Source organism: Cyprinodon variegatus, unplaced genomic scaffold (genome assembly GCF_000732505.1).
Source record: "Cyprinodon variegatus isolate N-32 unplaced genomic scaffold, C_variegatus-1.0 Scaffold417, whole genome shotgun sequence".
Taxonomy (NCBI): Eukaryota; Metazoa; Chordata; class Actinopteri; order Cyprinodontiformes; family Cyprinodontidae; genus Cyprinodon; species Cyprinodon variegatus.
In genome coordinates, this window is record NW_015150870.1 from 390120 (window position 1) to 406420 (window position 16301).

The 16301-nt window shown below is 41.2% G+C and overlaps 1 protein-coding gene across 1 annotated transcript in view; it reads left to right on the top strand.

Moving 5' to 3' along the window:
• The window catches only part of lbr (lamin B receptor), a 17936-nt gene extending 4798 nt beyond the window's left edge, over positions 1 to 13138 (top strand). Inside the window, exons 2-14 of the mRNA XM_015388250.1 lie at positions 1169 to 1343; positions 1465 to 1677; positions 1818 to 1904; positions 2442 to 2637; positions 3338 to 3534; positions 3809 to 3863; positions 6151 to 6345; positions 6437 to 6540; positions 8632 to 8757; positions 8864 to 9032; positions 9133 to 9213; positions 9318 to 9440; positions 12092 to 13138. Of these exons, the coding sequence (XP_015243736.1) occupies positions 1179 to 1343; positions 1465 to 1677; positions 1818 to 1904; positions 2442 to 2637; positions 3338 to 3534; positions 3809 to 3863; positions 6151 to 6345; positions 6437 to 6540; positions 8632 to 8757; positions 8864 to 9032; positions 9133 to 9213; positions 9318 to 9440; positions 12092 to 12252 (1872 nt within the window). The 5' untranslated portion in view covers positions 1169 to 1178 and the 3' untranslated portion in view covers positions 12253 to 13138. The remainder of the gene's footprint in view (positions 1 to 1168; positions 1344 to 1464; positions 1678 to 1817; positions 1905 to 2441; positions 2638 to 3337; positions 3535 to 3808; positions 3864 to 6150; positions 6346 to 6436; positions 6541 to 8631; positions 8758 to 8863; positions 9033 to 9132; positions 9214 to 9317; positions 9441 to 12091) is intronic.
• The last annotated feature ends 3163 nt before the right edge of the window (positions 13139 to 16301 follow it).

Here is a 16301-nt window from a genome sequence, read left to right on the forward strand (position 1 = left end):
TCTTATTGTTTATTGTATTTATTTATTTATTGTATTTTAATTATTAATCAAAATATTTCTGTTGAAATTTTATCCTTGTGGTATCGAAAATGGTATCAAGTATCGAATATTTTCCTTAGTATCGGTATTGAGTTGAAAATTTTAGTATCGTGACAACCCTAATGTGTTATAACAACAACAATGTAATCAATGCATGTATATTACATGTAGATCACCAACTTAGCACTTTTGGCACATCTGGATTATTCTGCTCCATTATCACATTTTTATTGTGATGGGTTTGAAAAATTTTATATTACATAATTTATTGACTTCATTGAGCCTTTATTTTCCCAATAATAAGTTACAGTAACCTACTGATACTATGAAACAGTCAGTGTGTGTCAAAGTGATGAATTTATCTTTATTTTACAAGTCTTAAGCCCCCCTGAAAATGAGAAACTCCTAGTAGTTCAATGGTGTAGTGCAAGTATTTTTTACATTGCGGCCGGTCTAACAAGGGCGTACCAATATGGCGGCCTTTGGCTTCACTTCACCCTGTACTACCAGCGGGCAATCAACAATCCTGTGGATAAATAGAGATCAGTGCATCAACCTTCATCTGGTCAGATTTTTTTTCATGACTGCATGATTCATTTAAAATAACTACTAAAACTAATCAAAGTTATCTTAATTTTTTTATTTTAATAACACAAATAGAAAACGTTTATAGTCAAAACTTTATTTAATAAAGTTAGTCGGGATTTAAACGGGATTAATATCCTGACTTTATAATCATAAGGAAATATTTCTATCTAATGGAAGCTGTAGACAGTGGAGACACAATGAAAGGACTATAAAATCAATCTATAGAAGCACATAGAGAGCAACCAGTGATCTCTCCTCCTTCAGCGCTGTCAGCATAGAACCATGCAAATTTAATACATAAATATATAGGGATCTCACTCCACCAGCTTAAATCAAACTGATAAAACAGTTTTAAACCACAAGCTTACATTTGGGCAGGCGGCTCTTGGGAGGCAAAGCAATGAAAAAACGTAAACAGTCAGAATAAAAGTGGTTTCATGTTTAATTTTCTTTTTTTATTGATCTATTTCACTGCGTGTCATCCTTCTTCTCTCTTAAATCTGCCTTCAGTCGCCCATTACTGTGTTTGAATCCGTTTCAGGTAGTTGAACATGCCTTCTCTGAAGTACCAGCCTGGGGAAAAGGTGATGGGCCGCTGGCCCGGCAGCAGCCTGTACTACGAGGTCAAGGTGCTCGGCTTCGACTCCAAAAGTCGCCTCTACACTGTCATCTACAAGGACGGCACTGAGCTGGAGCTGAAGGAGCAGGACATCATAGTTAAGCCCAGCCCTGCTGTTACTCTTTGTTTTCTTTAAAAATGTCCTCCTCTCCTGGATCTGGGTTTTTTATTAAAACTGATGTTTTATTGTTTTTTGTTTCCTCTCCGTCCTCCATCAGAGCTACCTCAGCTTCCAGGCGCGCACTCGCTCTCGCTCCAATTCCCGTTCTCCTGGACGTCGCCGCAGCCGCTCCCGCTCCCCTGCCAGGACCACCCGCCGCTCGTCCTCCCGTACAGCCGCCGCAGCATCAGCAGCTATCACAGAAAGTGCTCCGTCTTCTCACGGTGATGCAAAGCTCAAGCGCGCACCGGAAGTCAAGCTCAGCCCTCTGGTGAGGCGGGGAGGTCATGCTTAACAGCATCTGTATTACGTGTCCAAAACCAGCAATACCTTCATTCATCTTGGGAAAATGTCTGGTCTGTCCCTCATGTGGTGTTTTTTTTTCTTCTCCATCTCCCCTCTGTCTGACAGCCGCAGGAGAAAAAGCCAACAGAGAACAGCAGCAACAATAAACACGAGAAGAAAGAGGAGAATAACACTGCTAGCAAAGAGATTCAGGTGAGTTATGGTTCATATCCTGGAACAACGTCCACCTTGTTTTTCCTGAACGCCAGGCGGGGCAGCCATGTTGGGGTCCCTTAGTTAGAAAAGCTTTGTGTGGACCAGGAAACAAGACAACAGAGTTTGTAGAGCAGTTGGTGGTGAGTCCTCTGCTGGAATGTCATGATGTGAGCAGGTTGATGGGGGCCTTGTGTGGTTTCCAGCTGAGAGGCTCCTCTTCACAAGACTGAGCCTCATTGCTCCATCACATGGTGGAGCAGCACGTGTCTTTCATCTGCAGTCTGTTCACTGGGATCAAGTTCAGGTTCTGAATTAAAACTGAGCTCTGCTCTTCCTGCAGGATGTCCAATAACTAATCTACTTAAAGGATCCTTCTCTGTATGTTCTAACCTGTGGTATGAGGGTAGCTGTGTCCAACCAGTCAGATACCGTTTTAGCATTCTTCCCTGCTTAGTTTGTCTTGGTTTTTTTTAACCCTATTTTGGGGGTTTATGACGTTCTCAGAGTGAAAACTGATTCTCAGTCGTTGTGCAGCCTGACGCTAAGGCGGAAGCAGATCCAGAGAAGAACCTGGGCCGCTACAACCTGCGCCGCAGGAAGGACGATGGAGAAGCCAAAGCAGCTGAGGCCAAAACAGAGCAGCAGGTCAAGGAGGCCAAGGCGTCTGCGGCGCTCGCAGTCACAGGCCCCACCCCCGCCTCCCCCCGACTGGACTTTGGAGGGAAGATAGGTGAGTTACACCCAAACATGTTTGTAAGCCCACTGTAGTCCGGTTTAGTTCTGTTGGCAGTTCTGATCTCACTGATGGATCACAGGACGTCTGTAGGGACGCTGGCTGCACCGTTAACTATGCAGAGGATAGAAACATTTCCTTCCTTTTTAGAGGTTCGATGAGCTGATTCAACTTCATTTACCATCAAAATGAAATATTTAGTTTGCCGTTCAGCTGGAAAAGATCACATGGTTCCACCCATTCATGCTTTAAAGCTTGTTATCAAAGTACTGAGTGTGCTGCTGCTGCTTTACAGATGGAAATCTCTGGGGAAAATGGCTGAATCTGTGCCTGCCCTTATAAACCACTTAGTGGCGTGATCAATTTTAAATAAGCTTGATAATTTCCCTTTACATGCTTGTTTGTCTTCCTCTCTTTCTGCTGAGATGGTTTCGCCCACTGCTCAACATTACAGCTAACATGCTAACAATCATCCAAAGGATCATTTGTTTACAGACACTTTACAATCCATTGTATTTATTGGTTTGGATTTTCTGTCTCATTAACCTAGAGGTCACCAGACATTTTAGGTTTTTGTTAATTATACCTCAGTTTAGGCATTAACTTTAGGTCTGGTCATAATTTCCTCTGGTCTCAATCATCTAATATTGTAAAAATGACGCTTCTATGCAGCTGAAGAAGTTTTTCTCGTCCCTAGGAGCCTTCTTCTGGACGCTCTTCCTGCCGGCCTGGGTTCTGTTTCTGCTCCTCCAGGTCAACCGGAAGGATCCCAGTCTGGCTAACTTCCCTCCTCCTCTGCCTCCTCTCCAATCCTTCTGGGATCCTCAAGCTCTCGGCTTTGTTGTCCTCTGGATTTTATTCCAGGCTCTGCTCTACGTTTTGCCTGTTGGAAAGGTGAGTGAGAATAGCCGTGTCCTCCTCTGTTCTGAGCGTAGTAATTAAGTAACCCCTGCTGGCTGCTCGATCCACGTGAACCAGCACATGACCTGTGTTTGCTCAGTCAGGCAGGAGGTAGAAATTGGATTAATGGTCAGGAGTAACACTTGGAGAAGAATGGAAGCTCTCATGTTAACCCAGCTGCTCATCTTTTAGATGCTAATCAAACATCTCTGCCTTTACTGTCTAGTTATTTTCCTTCTATCTGAATCCCTTTTCTCTGTGTCTGTAGCTGAGTGAAGGCGTGCTGCTGAGATCAGGCAGAAGGCTCAAATACAGAACCAACGGTAAGGCTGCAATGATCACACTTCGACTGTTTCACAGATGTTGGCTCATTAGATGCTTTCATGTGAATGGTTTCATAGAAAATCATGTTTATTTCATTCAGTTCAGGACACCATGTTGCTTTTTCACTGTAGAAACCATCTAGATTGTTTTAGGACGATCAGCATCCACCTGGTTTCCTTTAATCAGCTCTGATCAGCAGGAGAGGAAGTCTGAATTTCTCCTTCCTGGTTATTGTTGCTTCTTAAATGCTTGAATCCAATTTTCTTTTCAGTTTATCCAAATAATAAATAATCAAAAATGCTCAGAGACCTGTACTGTAGTATTGCCTAAGATACAAAAATGACAATCAAAACTTTATGTTTACAAAAACTTGCTTGTTCACAGTTTCATATTTTTAGCAATTTTTTTTACAGAAAAACAAAAGGGTCATACAGAAAATATTGGCCTGGAAAAGCTGTACTAATGCTTATCTGAGGGTTGCTGTTGGTCTTTGAAAGTTTGCGAATTTCTGAATAAAAAAGTTCAAGGCTCATGCTATTTTTTGGAAAATGGTAATAAAAGGCATTCGCCCGTGATGACGGCAGTCAAGATGATTTTTATTTAATCTTTATCCTGTAGTGGGTGACGTGTGCAGAGCAGCACATACATGGGCTCTTCTCCTGGGTGACTGAATTACCAGTCATGTTTATTCTGATTTATTGGGTCGGCACATAATGCCATGTCTGGAAAATTGTAGGTTGTATAAATTGGCAAATGAAGTAGTTTTATCCTGAAAGTCGGTCATTAAATGTGAAACAAATTAAGGGGACGCTGTTCTCTACATGTTGGTTCTGTTTGGTCTCTATTGGACTCGGTAATTAATCGCATTATTCAAATCGCAGAGGCCCTCAATTTTAGTCACCTTACATTTACAGGGTAAGATAAATAAGTTAAGTCAATTTCTCCATCCAGCCATTCAGGTGGCAGTAATATGCCTAAAAAAGGGAAGCTCAGTTACAGAAATAAGGAACTTTTTCAACACAGTTTACAGTAAAGTCATGAAAAAACTGAAACCCTCAAATGAAACATCTGCATATTGGTGCTTAGTTTCAGGGGGAATTGCAATAAAATCGCAATATTGGTTCAAATTAATCAGAATTTTGGTTTTTGGGAAAATCATTCAGCCCTAGTGTTCAATAATGGATGTCTTTGAAAGATGCCTCCAGCTTTAAATCAAGCAGTTTTACAAATTGGGACCAAACCCCTCCGAACCCCTCACTAGTATTTCTCTGAAGGTTAGGGCCCTGTCACACCTTGCTGATTTATCCAATGTATACCCGGCGTACCAGAATCTCATAAAATGCTGACATTTGGGCGTATACATAGAGTATTCATAACGAGTCCAGAACTTATGTACAAGGACAGCCTCACTTATGCATAACGCATGTCAGCATCAGTTAAAGCTGCTCCCCTCAAGAGCAGTGATGCGCCAAGTCTTCATAAAAAGATTTATTTGATAACTGTGTTAACCTGCTGCTGTTTACCGCCTGCCCAAAATAAAGGAATAAAGGAAAAAAAAGGGTTGCAGTCGCAGCAGATTCAGCGTCATGTCTGCTAGGAAGTTTGGTGGTGGTGGTCGTGAGGGGAGGATCCATCAACCTTACCTTATTACTTACCCTATGATGGTGATGAAGACTGGGGGAGAAGTTACTCAGAGGTTTTGGATAAGCTAGACACCACAACTTATGAGTAACTTGCACTTAACGTATGTCAACCATCAGATAACTTACCTGTAACCTATGCCCCATATATGGAATACGCTGGAAATTTTGAGCATTCTCAAAACTTCTGGACATACTTGCCGTGTTTCGACGTGTGTCAGCGTGCTTCTGCGAACCCATAACTTATCCAACATATGCCAGCGTTTTTGCCAGATTTTCCGTACGTCAGGCGCACGCCGTGTAAATCATCAAGGTGTGACAGCAACATTTTCTTTAAATAAAAAATGTTGTGTGATAGATGGAGGTCTTGTCTCGTAGTTCTACAGTTCTTATTTCTATGGCCGCTTCTGAAGAGGTCTCATTCTGGATCTGCTGATCTTGAATATTTCCTCCTTGCTGAGCTGTGAGTATTGGATGTTGGAAATCAGAGGCTGAGATGATAGTTTGATCTAGCCTGAGATTTCCAGCACCTCTGAGTGTGGCTGTAGTTCCAGTCGAAAAAATCAGCACCGCTAACAATGAAGTCTGCTGTGTTCCTCCCATTAGCTTTTCTGAAACCTTTTCCTGTCTGCTTTTTGTTGTCCAGGTTTTTTTGCCGTGCTGGTCAGCGCTGCAGTGGTGGCAGCAGCAGTGTACCAGGGAGCAGACCTCACCTACATCCACAGCCACTTCCTGCAGCTGACCACCGCCTCCTTCCTGATCGCCATGCTGCTCAGCATCTATCTGTATGTGCGCTCTCGCTCCACCAGCCCTGATGAGCGGGCTCTGGGAGGAAACTCTGGTTAGACATGCTGCAGACACTCAAATCCAGATTGATGTTTCTAGCGGTGATGTCATCAACTGTAAAGTTTGAATCCTGATTATTTCTCCAGGTAACATGATCTATGACTTCTTCAAAGGCCGTGAGCTGAATCCTCGCATCAAGGAGTTTGATCTGAAGTTCTTCTGTGAGATGCGCCCTGGACTTATCGGCTGGGTGAGTTGTGATGGCAGGCAGACGATCTGCAGCCTGATGAAGATCAGGTTAACTGTGCAAGTAGGGTCACTTATCAAACAGCTCCCCCTAGTGGGTATATTTTAAAATATTTTCATGCAGATGATTGATTATAGAGAAACAACCTCTCACTGAGTAAAAAGCTGCCTCTCAGGTTTTATTTAAACACAAACATCTAATTTCTGATCTTTTACTCCTTCTACATATATTATTATATTTCAATAATCATGTTTTATAACCTGAAATTAGAAGAGCTAATTATTCCCTTGCTTTTTATTCAGTAACAGGCTGACTTTAACTGTATGCCTGCTCGGGTAGCTAGCCTGTGCTCAGCTTCTTAACAGTCATCCAGCTTGTAGTTTATCATTTGTTGTTCTGAAACCATTTCACCTTTAACCCTTTATAAGTCACTCAGTGAAATACTTTGAAAATCCAAATTTCAAACCAATAGTGTTATTGGAATCAAGGACAAGACCTTATTACCTTTGTAACATTAAAAAATATGGATATTTTGATGGCAAAAATGAATGTCAATGTAATAACAAGAAACGCAAACTTAACTGAATATATTAAGAAAAATAACAAAAGTGCTTCTAAAAGAAATTCATGAAAAACACTGAGAGTGAAAGAAGCATATTTTCTTTGGTCCAACATAACCTTAGAGGCATTAATGCTGATACTTAGTTTATAAACCTAAATATAATTGTTAACTAGGATTATTATTTTATTTTATTATTTCAATTAGCTCTTTACCTTTTTTTTTTTTTTCTTTTTCACTTTTTTTTAAACTTAATTTCCAGTAGGTAATAATATCATTCAAGGGCTCATCTAATTGGTCAAATACCAAAATAAGATGTACAGCCATGTAGCAGCATCTTTGCTGAATGGCTGGATATAGATCTTGTGTTTGTAGACCTCACTGAGGGACGGGGGGGACTCCATTTGTAAGGGCTATGCAAGTGATCAAAAACGTTAGCTTGCCCTATAAAGGGTTAAAGTGTAACTTACCACAAAATCAGCTTTGTTTATCAAATGAACTGTATAAAGCAGGACTATAGGGTGTTATTTTACTTTTGCTCTGCTATTCTTCATTCAAAGTCCTGCGATATTAGTGGAAACCACCCCCCCACTGCTGCCAAGCTGGCTGAGTGGAGGCTGCTGTGGTTGAATTTTCCTATTGTTTTAAGTTAGAGTTGCAGGTTATTGATTGTTGAATTAATCTAAAGTTAATTGATCTTATGGATCAACTAACAATTAACTGATCTAATGATTAAGTGTTTTTTTCTTGGATCAAGAGGATCTTTCCATAGCATGGAGGGATAAATATATATATATATATATATTTTTTTTTTTATAATATTCTGAATTAAGAAATAGTTTATCTTTATTTTATTTTTTTACTTTTTTTTGCTCAACCTCTATTAAAATACCAACTGAAAAACAAGAAAAACCCATACTGCATAAAACATAAACGAAATATGTGAAACAATTATAATTTCCAGCATACAGAGATGTAGATCTATCAGTAACAGACAGGGTATGTCGCTCTGATATACTGTCAGACTTTACTTTTAAAGTCTGACAGTATATCAGCATGTCTTTTTCTATCGTGCTTCATTAGGCCAAACATATGTAGCATGTTAGAAAAAGACATGCTGGTAATTATCACGTACATCAGAGGGCATCGCTTACATCAATTAATTGGATGGAAGGAAGTTTAATCCACAGTTTTAATCATGTCCCTCCAGATTCAACGTGACCCTGGTTGACCCCCCCCCTCCTCATCAGAGGTTAGCCTGGTCAGTTAGCGCTATAGCCAATGCAAACAAAGAAACTATCCACAATCAAATTCAAGTGCATAACTCCCACCATTCCAATATACAATAATATCTGATGTTCGTCAGCATTTTTGCCATTTTTGTTCGTCAGGTATACACTGGTTTAAAATTGTAAAGATGTGACAAGGGCGTTAGCTTCATTCAGACAAACTGAATGGCGGTGCATGTAGCTAGCTAGGAGGTGCAGTGTTACCACTATGTTATAATCCTTTATTCTGTGTCCTTTATTGTTCAGTGTTTAATCAACTTTGCCATGGCACTGGCTGAGATGAAGCAGCAGAAGCTGGACGCTCCTTCAAGTTCCATGATCCTCGTCAACGTCTTCCAGCTGCTCTACGTCGTGGACGGCCTGTGGAACGAGGTACGCCAAGCACAGCACTGAAAAAACCAGGCGTTAGATTTAGAAAAACAACTCCTGTCCTTTGCTTTCCCCCATTGAAAGATGACTGACTGTGCGTGTCTTCCAGGAGGCCATCCTGACCACCATGGACCTAATGCATGATGGTTTTGGCTACATGTTGGCGTTTGGTGATCTGGTGTGGGTTCCTTTCACCTACACCCTGCAGGCTCATTACCTGGTTAGTCACCCCAACCCCCTGAGCCTCCCAGTGCTCTCAGCCATCGTCACCCTCAAACGTGAGTGTTAGCGTAGCATACAGCATGTTTTATGGTTGCCGCTCTTTTTTTTTACACCTCTAGTATTAACGCAGCAGTGATCTATCTCTCTGTGTTTCAGTTGTTGGATTCTACATATTCAGGAAATCCAACTCTGAGAAAAATGCCTTCAGGAGAAACCCATCCGACCCCAGCCTGTCCCGTAAGTTCAGCCCAGCCTGTCCACTAAAGTTCTGATTGGTTGGCTTTCTGTTGGAACGCCACCAGACAAACATCCTGTTTTTTTTTCTTTCCTCTTCCTTCCAGATCTGAAAACGATCCCCACGGCTACAGGGAAGAGTCTGCTGGTCTCAGGCTGGTGGGGAGTGGTCCGCCATCCTAACTACCTGGGAGACCTCATCATGGCCCTGGCCTGGTCCCTACCATGTGGTGAGTAAGCTTTAACTTCCTTCCAGTGTGCTTTCTGGTCAGACGTCATAAAAGTAGAACAATGACTGATATGAAGAAAGCTTCTTCTGTTGTAGACCTCACTTCTGCTGAATTCTGTACCATAAATTAAACCAATAACTGGGACTGTAGCTTTTTATTTACAGTAATCTTTCAGTTTGTCAGCTTTAAATGTATCCAGGGAGATTTTAACTTAAAAGCTGTTTAATTTCCTTCAAACTGTTCAATCAGCTGTTTAGGTAAAGCTTTGATCAAACAGATGAGAAGATTTTAGTCTGAGACTTTTCATCAAACTTCTTCTCTGCCTTCCTCTCTTTAATGACTGACACGATTCGATTTAGAATCGATTCTTGGGGTCACAATTCAATTGTTTTCCGATTCTTTTAAATCCAAACGATTCTATTCAGAAACGATTAATTTACGATTCAAAACGATCCTCAGGATCTATTCCAGTCTGCTGGCATGAAAGAAGAGTACATTTATAAAGACTTTAGAATTGTAAATGTTTTATTCACCTATTGCAATAATGTAAATCCAAGACAACATGTCTTGGATTTATCTAATTCTGCCAACAACTCTGGGTGATGTCTTTCAAGATGAGAACGGGGATTTGAAGTACTCACGAAATACTTAACTTTACCGTTGCAATCTCTGCAAATCACATGAGTCATGTCAAGCCCTTTCTCACCTGGGCCGGGTTGAAAGTGTTTCCAAATGGTTGCTTTTAAAGACAGCAGAGGCAGTTGAATTTCTTTTTCTTCATCCTCCATACTTTAGTGGCAACAAACACAGTAGCTCACACCACTCTATATATAGCCTGGTAGGCTAACACTTGCATGTCTGTGCATAGCTCACGCTGCTCATTGGTTTCGCCAAACACTACGTTGCCTGAGGCACATCCGCACCCACAGAAAAAATAGTTTTTAAAGAAAATGAGAATCGATTCTGAATCTTTAAATGTTAGAAACCCGATTTGAGCTCAAATCTATTATTTTCTTCACCCCTAATACACTGTACGATTTATTTATTTTTTTGCCCTTTTCAGGACGATTTTCCAGTCATGCGATCATTTTTCGATCGGCCCGACTATCAGCCTTATGGTGCATCGTGTAGTGAACAGGGGGTAACGAGGGGCGATCAGTCTCTCATAGGGGTGGAACGATTCACAAAATCCACGGTTCGGTTCGATTCACGGTTTCTGGTCACGGTTTTCGGTTCGATTCGATACATGTTGATTGTTACACCGAAATTCCATAAAAAATTATGAAATTAATGAAAAAATCCCCCCAAAAATAATGGATTGTAATTATTTTACATGACCCGCGGAAACCCTGGATCATTTCCGTATGTTTTGCTGCTTTGAATTTAATCATCTGGTGCATGCTCTCTAACCTGACAACAGCCAGATGCATGTGGCGGAGCGAGACATGATCGAGACATGCATCTGGCTGTTGTCAGGTTACATGCTCTCTACCATCTCCAAGGAACTCAGAGGGGAGCAGACGAAGCCACAGCGGGGGCTGTAGGCTTTGCTTTGAGCAGCCGGTCTGGAGCGCAGCGGGGCGGAGCGGGGGTTGCTGACGGAGTATGAGGGATTTCGGGGTTAGCATGACATGTTGCTGTTAGCATAAACAAAACGTGTTGCACAATGCTTGCACACTGTTGCACTTTTATCCACAACTTTCTTTCCGCCGTCATCGTAGGTCACTCTAAATACAAAGCGCTCCCATACAGCAGACCTATAAAGTGCTGCTGGCGCGTCTTCCAACTCCTGTTCTTTTCCACTCGCCATACCCACACAATTCTCCACAACAACTGATTTTTTCCCCTGCTACACCCGGCTACGCTGCTTCGCTTCTTCTTCTTCTTGTTTACTACTGGTGGTTGGCTTTGGTCGCAGTACCGCCACCTTCTGCTCTGGAGTGTAAACGCTTCCTCTATGAGAAAAAGGAGCAGCGCATGAACCAAACGAAACACACGCGAACCGAACCGAGACAGTCGAACCGAACGGTTCGGACGGCTTTCCTAAATCGTCCCATCCCTAGTCTCTCACAACCACCTCCTGATCAGGAACCGTAGTGTCGGTAGAAGATCAGGCTGTCGTAAAGTGGGCGTTGACAAATCACTGTGTTCGCAAACAAGGATTCCTCTTCTTCTTCCTCTCAAATGTAAACACAGAAGCATGGCAGGGGTGCGAGTGAAATGGAGTTCTTTCTGTTAGATTGACAGACCGTAGTAGCCACGTTTGCTCAGCCGTGTCTTTTTTCCGAAATATGTCGTTGCCTTTTCTTTTTAGGGCTTTCGGCACAAAACTACACAAATTGCCAAGGCAGCGGGTTTTACTATGGTGAGCTTCATGTTCCTCTTCTACTCGTTTGGCTTCTGGATACATTTGTCCAAGTAGCGCCATCACACTGCGGAGCTGAGTCCCACGTGGTTTTTAGACGTACAGTGTGAGCAGGTAGATCGCATCAAAGCGTTGAGCCGCACGGTGTGAGAACAAACTACTAAAAAACTGCAGGGTTTCATCATAGTGTGAGCTGTAGCTGCGTGCAACGATTGAAAAGATCGCGGAGTGTAAGCCTGGCTAAAGGAGCTAAAAGGTTCTAATGTTTTGCTCTTCCACCCTCCAGGCTTCAGCCACATCCTGCCCTGGTTCTACATGATCTACTTCATCATCCTCCTGGTGCACAGAGACTCTCGTGACATGAACGAGTGCAGACGGAAGTACGGCTCAGCGTGGGACGAGTACTGCAGAACTGTGCGCTACCGGATCATTCCCCGCGTCTACTGAGGAACCCAGAACCCAGCCCGGGCCTTTTTCCCTTCCCACCCAGTCGACTGACCCGTTTGACTTGTACAACATTTTTTTTAAACTTCATCTTTTTAAACCTTAAAATCTGCATTGAAGAAGCTTTGATGTTTTTTTTTGTAATGAATAGGAAAAAAAGGACAATTATATTTTGGACATTTTGAAGAACTGCTTTTTTAATAGAAACGTATTAGAAAAAATAAAAAAAAAGGAAAAAGTTTACAGAGGGAGGGGGGATACAAAAGAAGACGCCTCTTGTTGGAGTTTATGTTAGGACGTACTGTATATTTTTGTACATACACATTTGGGTTTTTTTATACTTCAGAGAGCAACAAACCACAGGTAAAACCTTTGACCTTTCTCTGACATACGTCCCTTTAGCGGCCATTTTTAAACTGCTCCTTCCCCAGCATGGCTGTGATAATAACTCCAGCCTGTGTATATAGTGAAGGATGATCTGTTCAGTGGAACTGTGACTCATGTTAAGACTCAGGACTCCAAGCTCAATTAGTTCATTTTTATTTTATTTTTTATCTATAGAAATCTAGTTTTTAACAAATGATATTGAGGTTTTATTAAAAATGCACTAATGGGTTTTTATTTTCTTGCATCGTCGTTTCCAAAGTGTGTTTGATTGGCTTTGCTACCTCAGGGTCTCCCTCCCACTGTCCAGTTCTCCTCTCTCTGGGCCCTCCAGGTGGCGCCGTGTTTCATAAAACCAGTGGAGCTTCTCCATTTTATCGTTTTAGAGTCGGATGGTGCTATCGATCATGAATTGGTTATAATGACCCTACAACATGGCTTCCACTATCATGGGTCGTACTTATTGTCAGCTTTATCTTTCCGGTCGGTGATTATCGAATGAAGTTCAAACAGTGAAGACATGTTAGCATTTGAAGCTTGTCCATTTCCAAACCTCAGAAAATTTTCAGCTGTAGATCATCCTACAGGTAGCAGTACATCAGCTAGACTAAGTAGTTTTGTTTTTAAATGCTGTGCTGACTGAATATCTTGTAAATAAATTTTAATCATGTGATTTATTTTTCTAAGTATAGAAGTGATGATAGTAAAATTTGCAATGTTTCTGAGTAGCTATTTAATGTTGCTTTTATTTGGGGATGTTTGTTATTAAGTTAATATTAACCACTGTATTTATGTTCACGCCCAGGTCTGCCAGGGTTCTGGAGAAAGTCTCAGCTTAGAATTGACCTGACCCTGTTTGCTAAAAATACTTTGATTAATCATGTTCTAGTGGGACGCAGAAAGTTTTGATGTACTTGGGTGAAGAGCATGACTGAATAACATCTACAGATCCAGTGGGGGGGGGGGATATCCAGTTTAGCAGCTCCATGAAGCTTGTCTGTAAAAATGTTGCAGCATCAAATAAAGATTTTCAGTATTTTCTTGTCACACCTTGTATGAATGTTTGGTTTTTTAAGCAGTTTGATGAAAACATTGTCACTGAGGAAGTCTTCATGGGTTCTTCTACCCAACAGTTGTCTACCGATGTATCCTAAAAGGCAGTGCTGACCATCAGGGGACTGCTGTGAGTTGGGTGCCCTTTACACGTCATCAGTCGATTGGCACAGACCAGACATCCATCCATGTGTATACTATTGTATCTATCCTGAGCTATCTCTATAGTTATGCTGCTAGGATGACGTCTAAGAACCCAGACATGTTCACACGTCATTTTTTGCAAGTCCAAGTCAAGTCTCAAGTCTTGAGAGCTCAAGTCTAGAGTTTGCTTGTTTCTCCTTGTGTTTTCATCTCCGTCACTGAGACGGTATAGCTTAAAGGTCGCTATTATATCTATGGAATTATCATTATCTTGAACTGGTAAGCGTTGCGTCAGTGACGTCAGTGCTACATGACGGTTTGACAGCCCCTCTGCCGCTTTTTTAATTTTTTTAACCTGTGTGCGGGTAAGGCGAGCGGCGATCAGTCAAGTTAGTAAAACAAAAACACTTAAAAAATAAAATATTGTTCACAAGTCGGAAATCGCGAGTCTCAGTCAAGTCTGAAGTCATTAAATATGCGACTTAAGTGCGACTCGAGTACGAGTCACAAACTCGAGTCCCCACCTCTGTGAGAACCACAGATGGAATAACCTGGAAAATAACCCAGAGTGGTTCGGTACTGCGCGCTCAACCCTGACAAACTGCTCTACCAGCTGTGCTTGTGCAGAAATGAGCAGCCAGTCTGTGCTTCACGCTCCACACCGATGGTTTGCTCTCAGCAGTAGGGCTCTGCCTGCTCTCTCTACTTAATAAACTATGTGGCTGATCATCCTCTGCCAAGCGTAAAAACCTCCTTTGTCTAACTCACAATTTTACTTCTTCCAGCTTAAAAGGTCTTTCATTTCCACCAAAAGGAATTTCTAAATTATATCCAAAGAAAATATTTCATAGCATTCTGTTTATTTTTGGATAAAGAGCCAGATGAAAAGGTACAAAGATCTTTGAATATTTCTCTCTCATTGTCCTCGTTTCTATTTAAATATGATGTACATATTACCTTGTATTGTCATGAAAACATTTTCTCTGTTCCCTTTAAGTATTTCAACATTTTAGTTAACATATTCATTCAATTAGGTCTGGATTGGCATGCCATTTATAAGGCAATTATATAGGTTCTATCTGTACTTTTTTATATCAAAATCCTTTGAATTTAAACCAACTTACCCCTGAGCAGCAGTAACCAAGGGACGAATTCTCAAAAATAAAGCAAAATTACCAAATTAGAAAGAAAAATGTTTTTGTTCTTTGCTTTTTTTTGGAGCAATTTTTTTTTTTTTTTATTGATCTGTGTGTAATGGATAATTCATAGTAGATCAGGAAGTGTTTGCTTTGGGATTGAAACCTTCTATGTCTAAAATCAGACATTTTCTCAGCTTATCTGTCTGCAATATTAACCAATATCTGTTGAACACACTGTTGCATAAAGTAGAGCATTAATTTATAAAAAAAGTATTTTTTAATTCTATAAATCAAAGTTTTCTGCCAACAGCAATGACCTGCAGGGCAGCAATCTATACCAGCTATTGTAGCATCTAGGATAGAGCTGTCAGTCTGGTAAAGAATCTGGTTCTTATTCGAAATTGCAAAGATTAACTTTTTTGTAACATAAAACTAAAACTAGACTAAACCCTTTTTAAGTTTTAGTCAAGTAAAACCGACTAAAACTACCACATATAGTAATGACTAAAAAACTAATACCGTAATAGTTTTCGTCCTGAAGACTAAATCTAAGATGGCTGCCAAAAACAACACTGCTTGGGAAACCCTACCAGAGGCATTAAAGCCCCCGACAACATGGCCTCTGGGATCATCAGAGCACTGAAACCCTCCACCAAGGAAGAGGAATTAGTTTTTTATGTTTTTTGGGAGTTGTCAATCTGAAGAGTCTCTTTGACCATTTCAGGGTCTGACCAATCAGAAGGCTCTGCTCAGGTTCTGGTTCTACTTGTTCCACAGACCTGTTAGAGACAGAATCAATTCAGTTTAACCTTAAAATGCTTTCTTCCTTTTTGCATTGCATGGAGATGACTCCCTATTGGAATAAAGGAGCAGGTAGAACAGACCTTTGCTGGTTAGTTTTGTCTGCATCAGCCTCCAACGCAGACTGAAAGAGACGGACTGCTGGATAGATAACGTCAATAAAAATGATGCGTAGAGGAATAAACGTAGATAAATCCGTCAACTTGATGACGATCTGTACGCATTCCACCATCTCAGTATAAACTCTTCTCAGCACGGCTCTTTTCTACAAATGACAACATTTTAATGCAGCTTCTTCCAAAGGTTCTTCCAGCGAATCTGAAAAGTGTCTTTGGCCATGTCCACATCTGACCAGTCGGAAGGTTCTTCTCAGGTTCTGGTTCTACTTGTTCCATGGACCTGTTAGAGACAGAATCAATCCTGTTTAACCTTAAGCTGCTTTCTGCATTGCATGGAGATGACCCCCTATAGGAATGAAGGAGCAGGTAGAACAGACCTTTGCTGGTTGTCTACGTCTTTCTGAGCCAAACT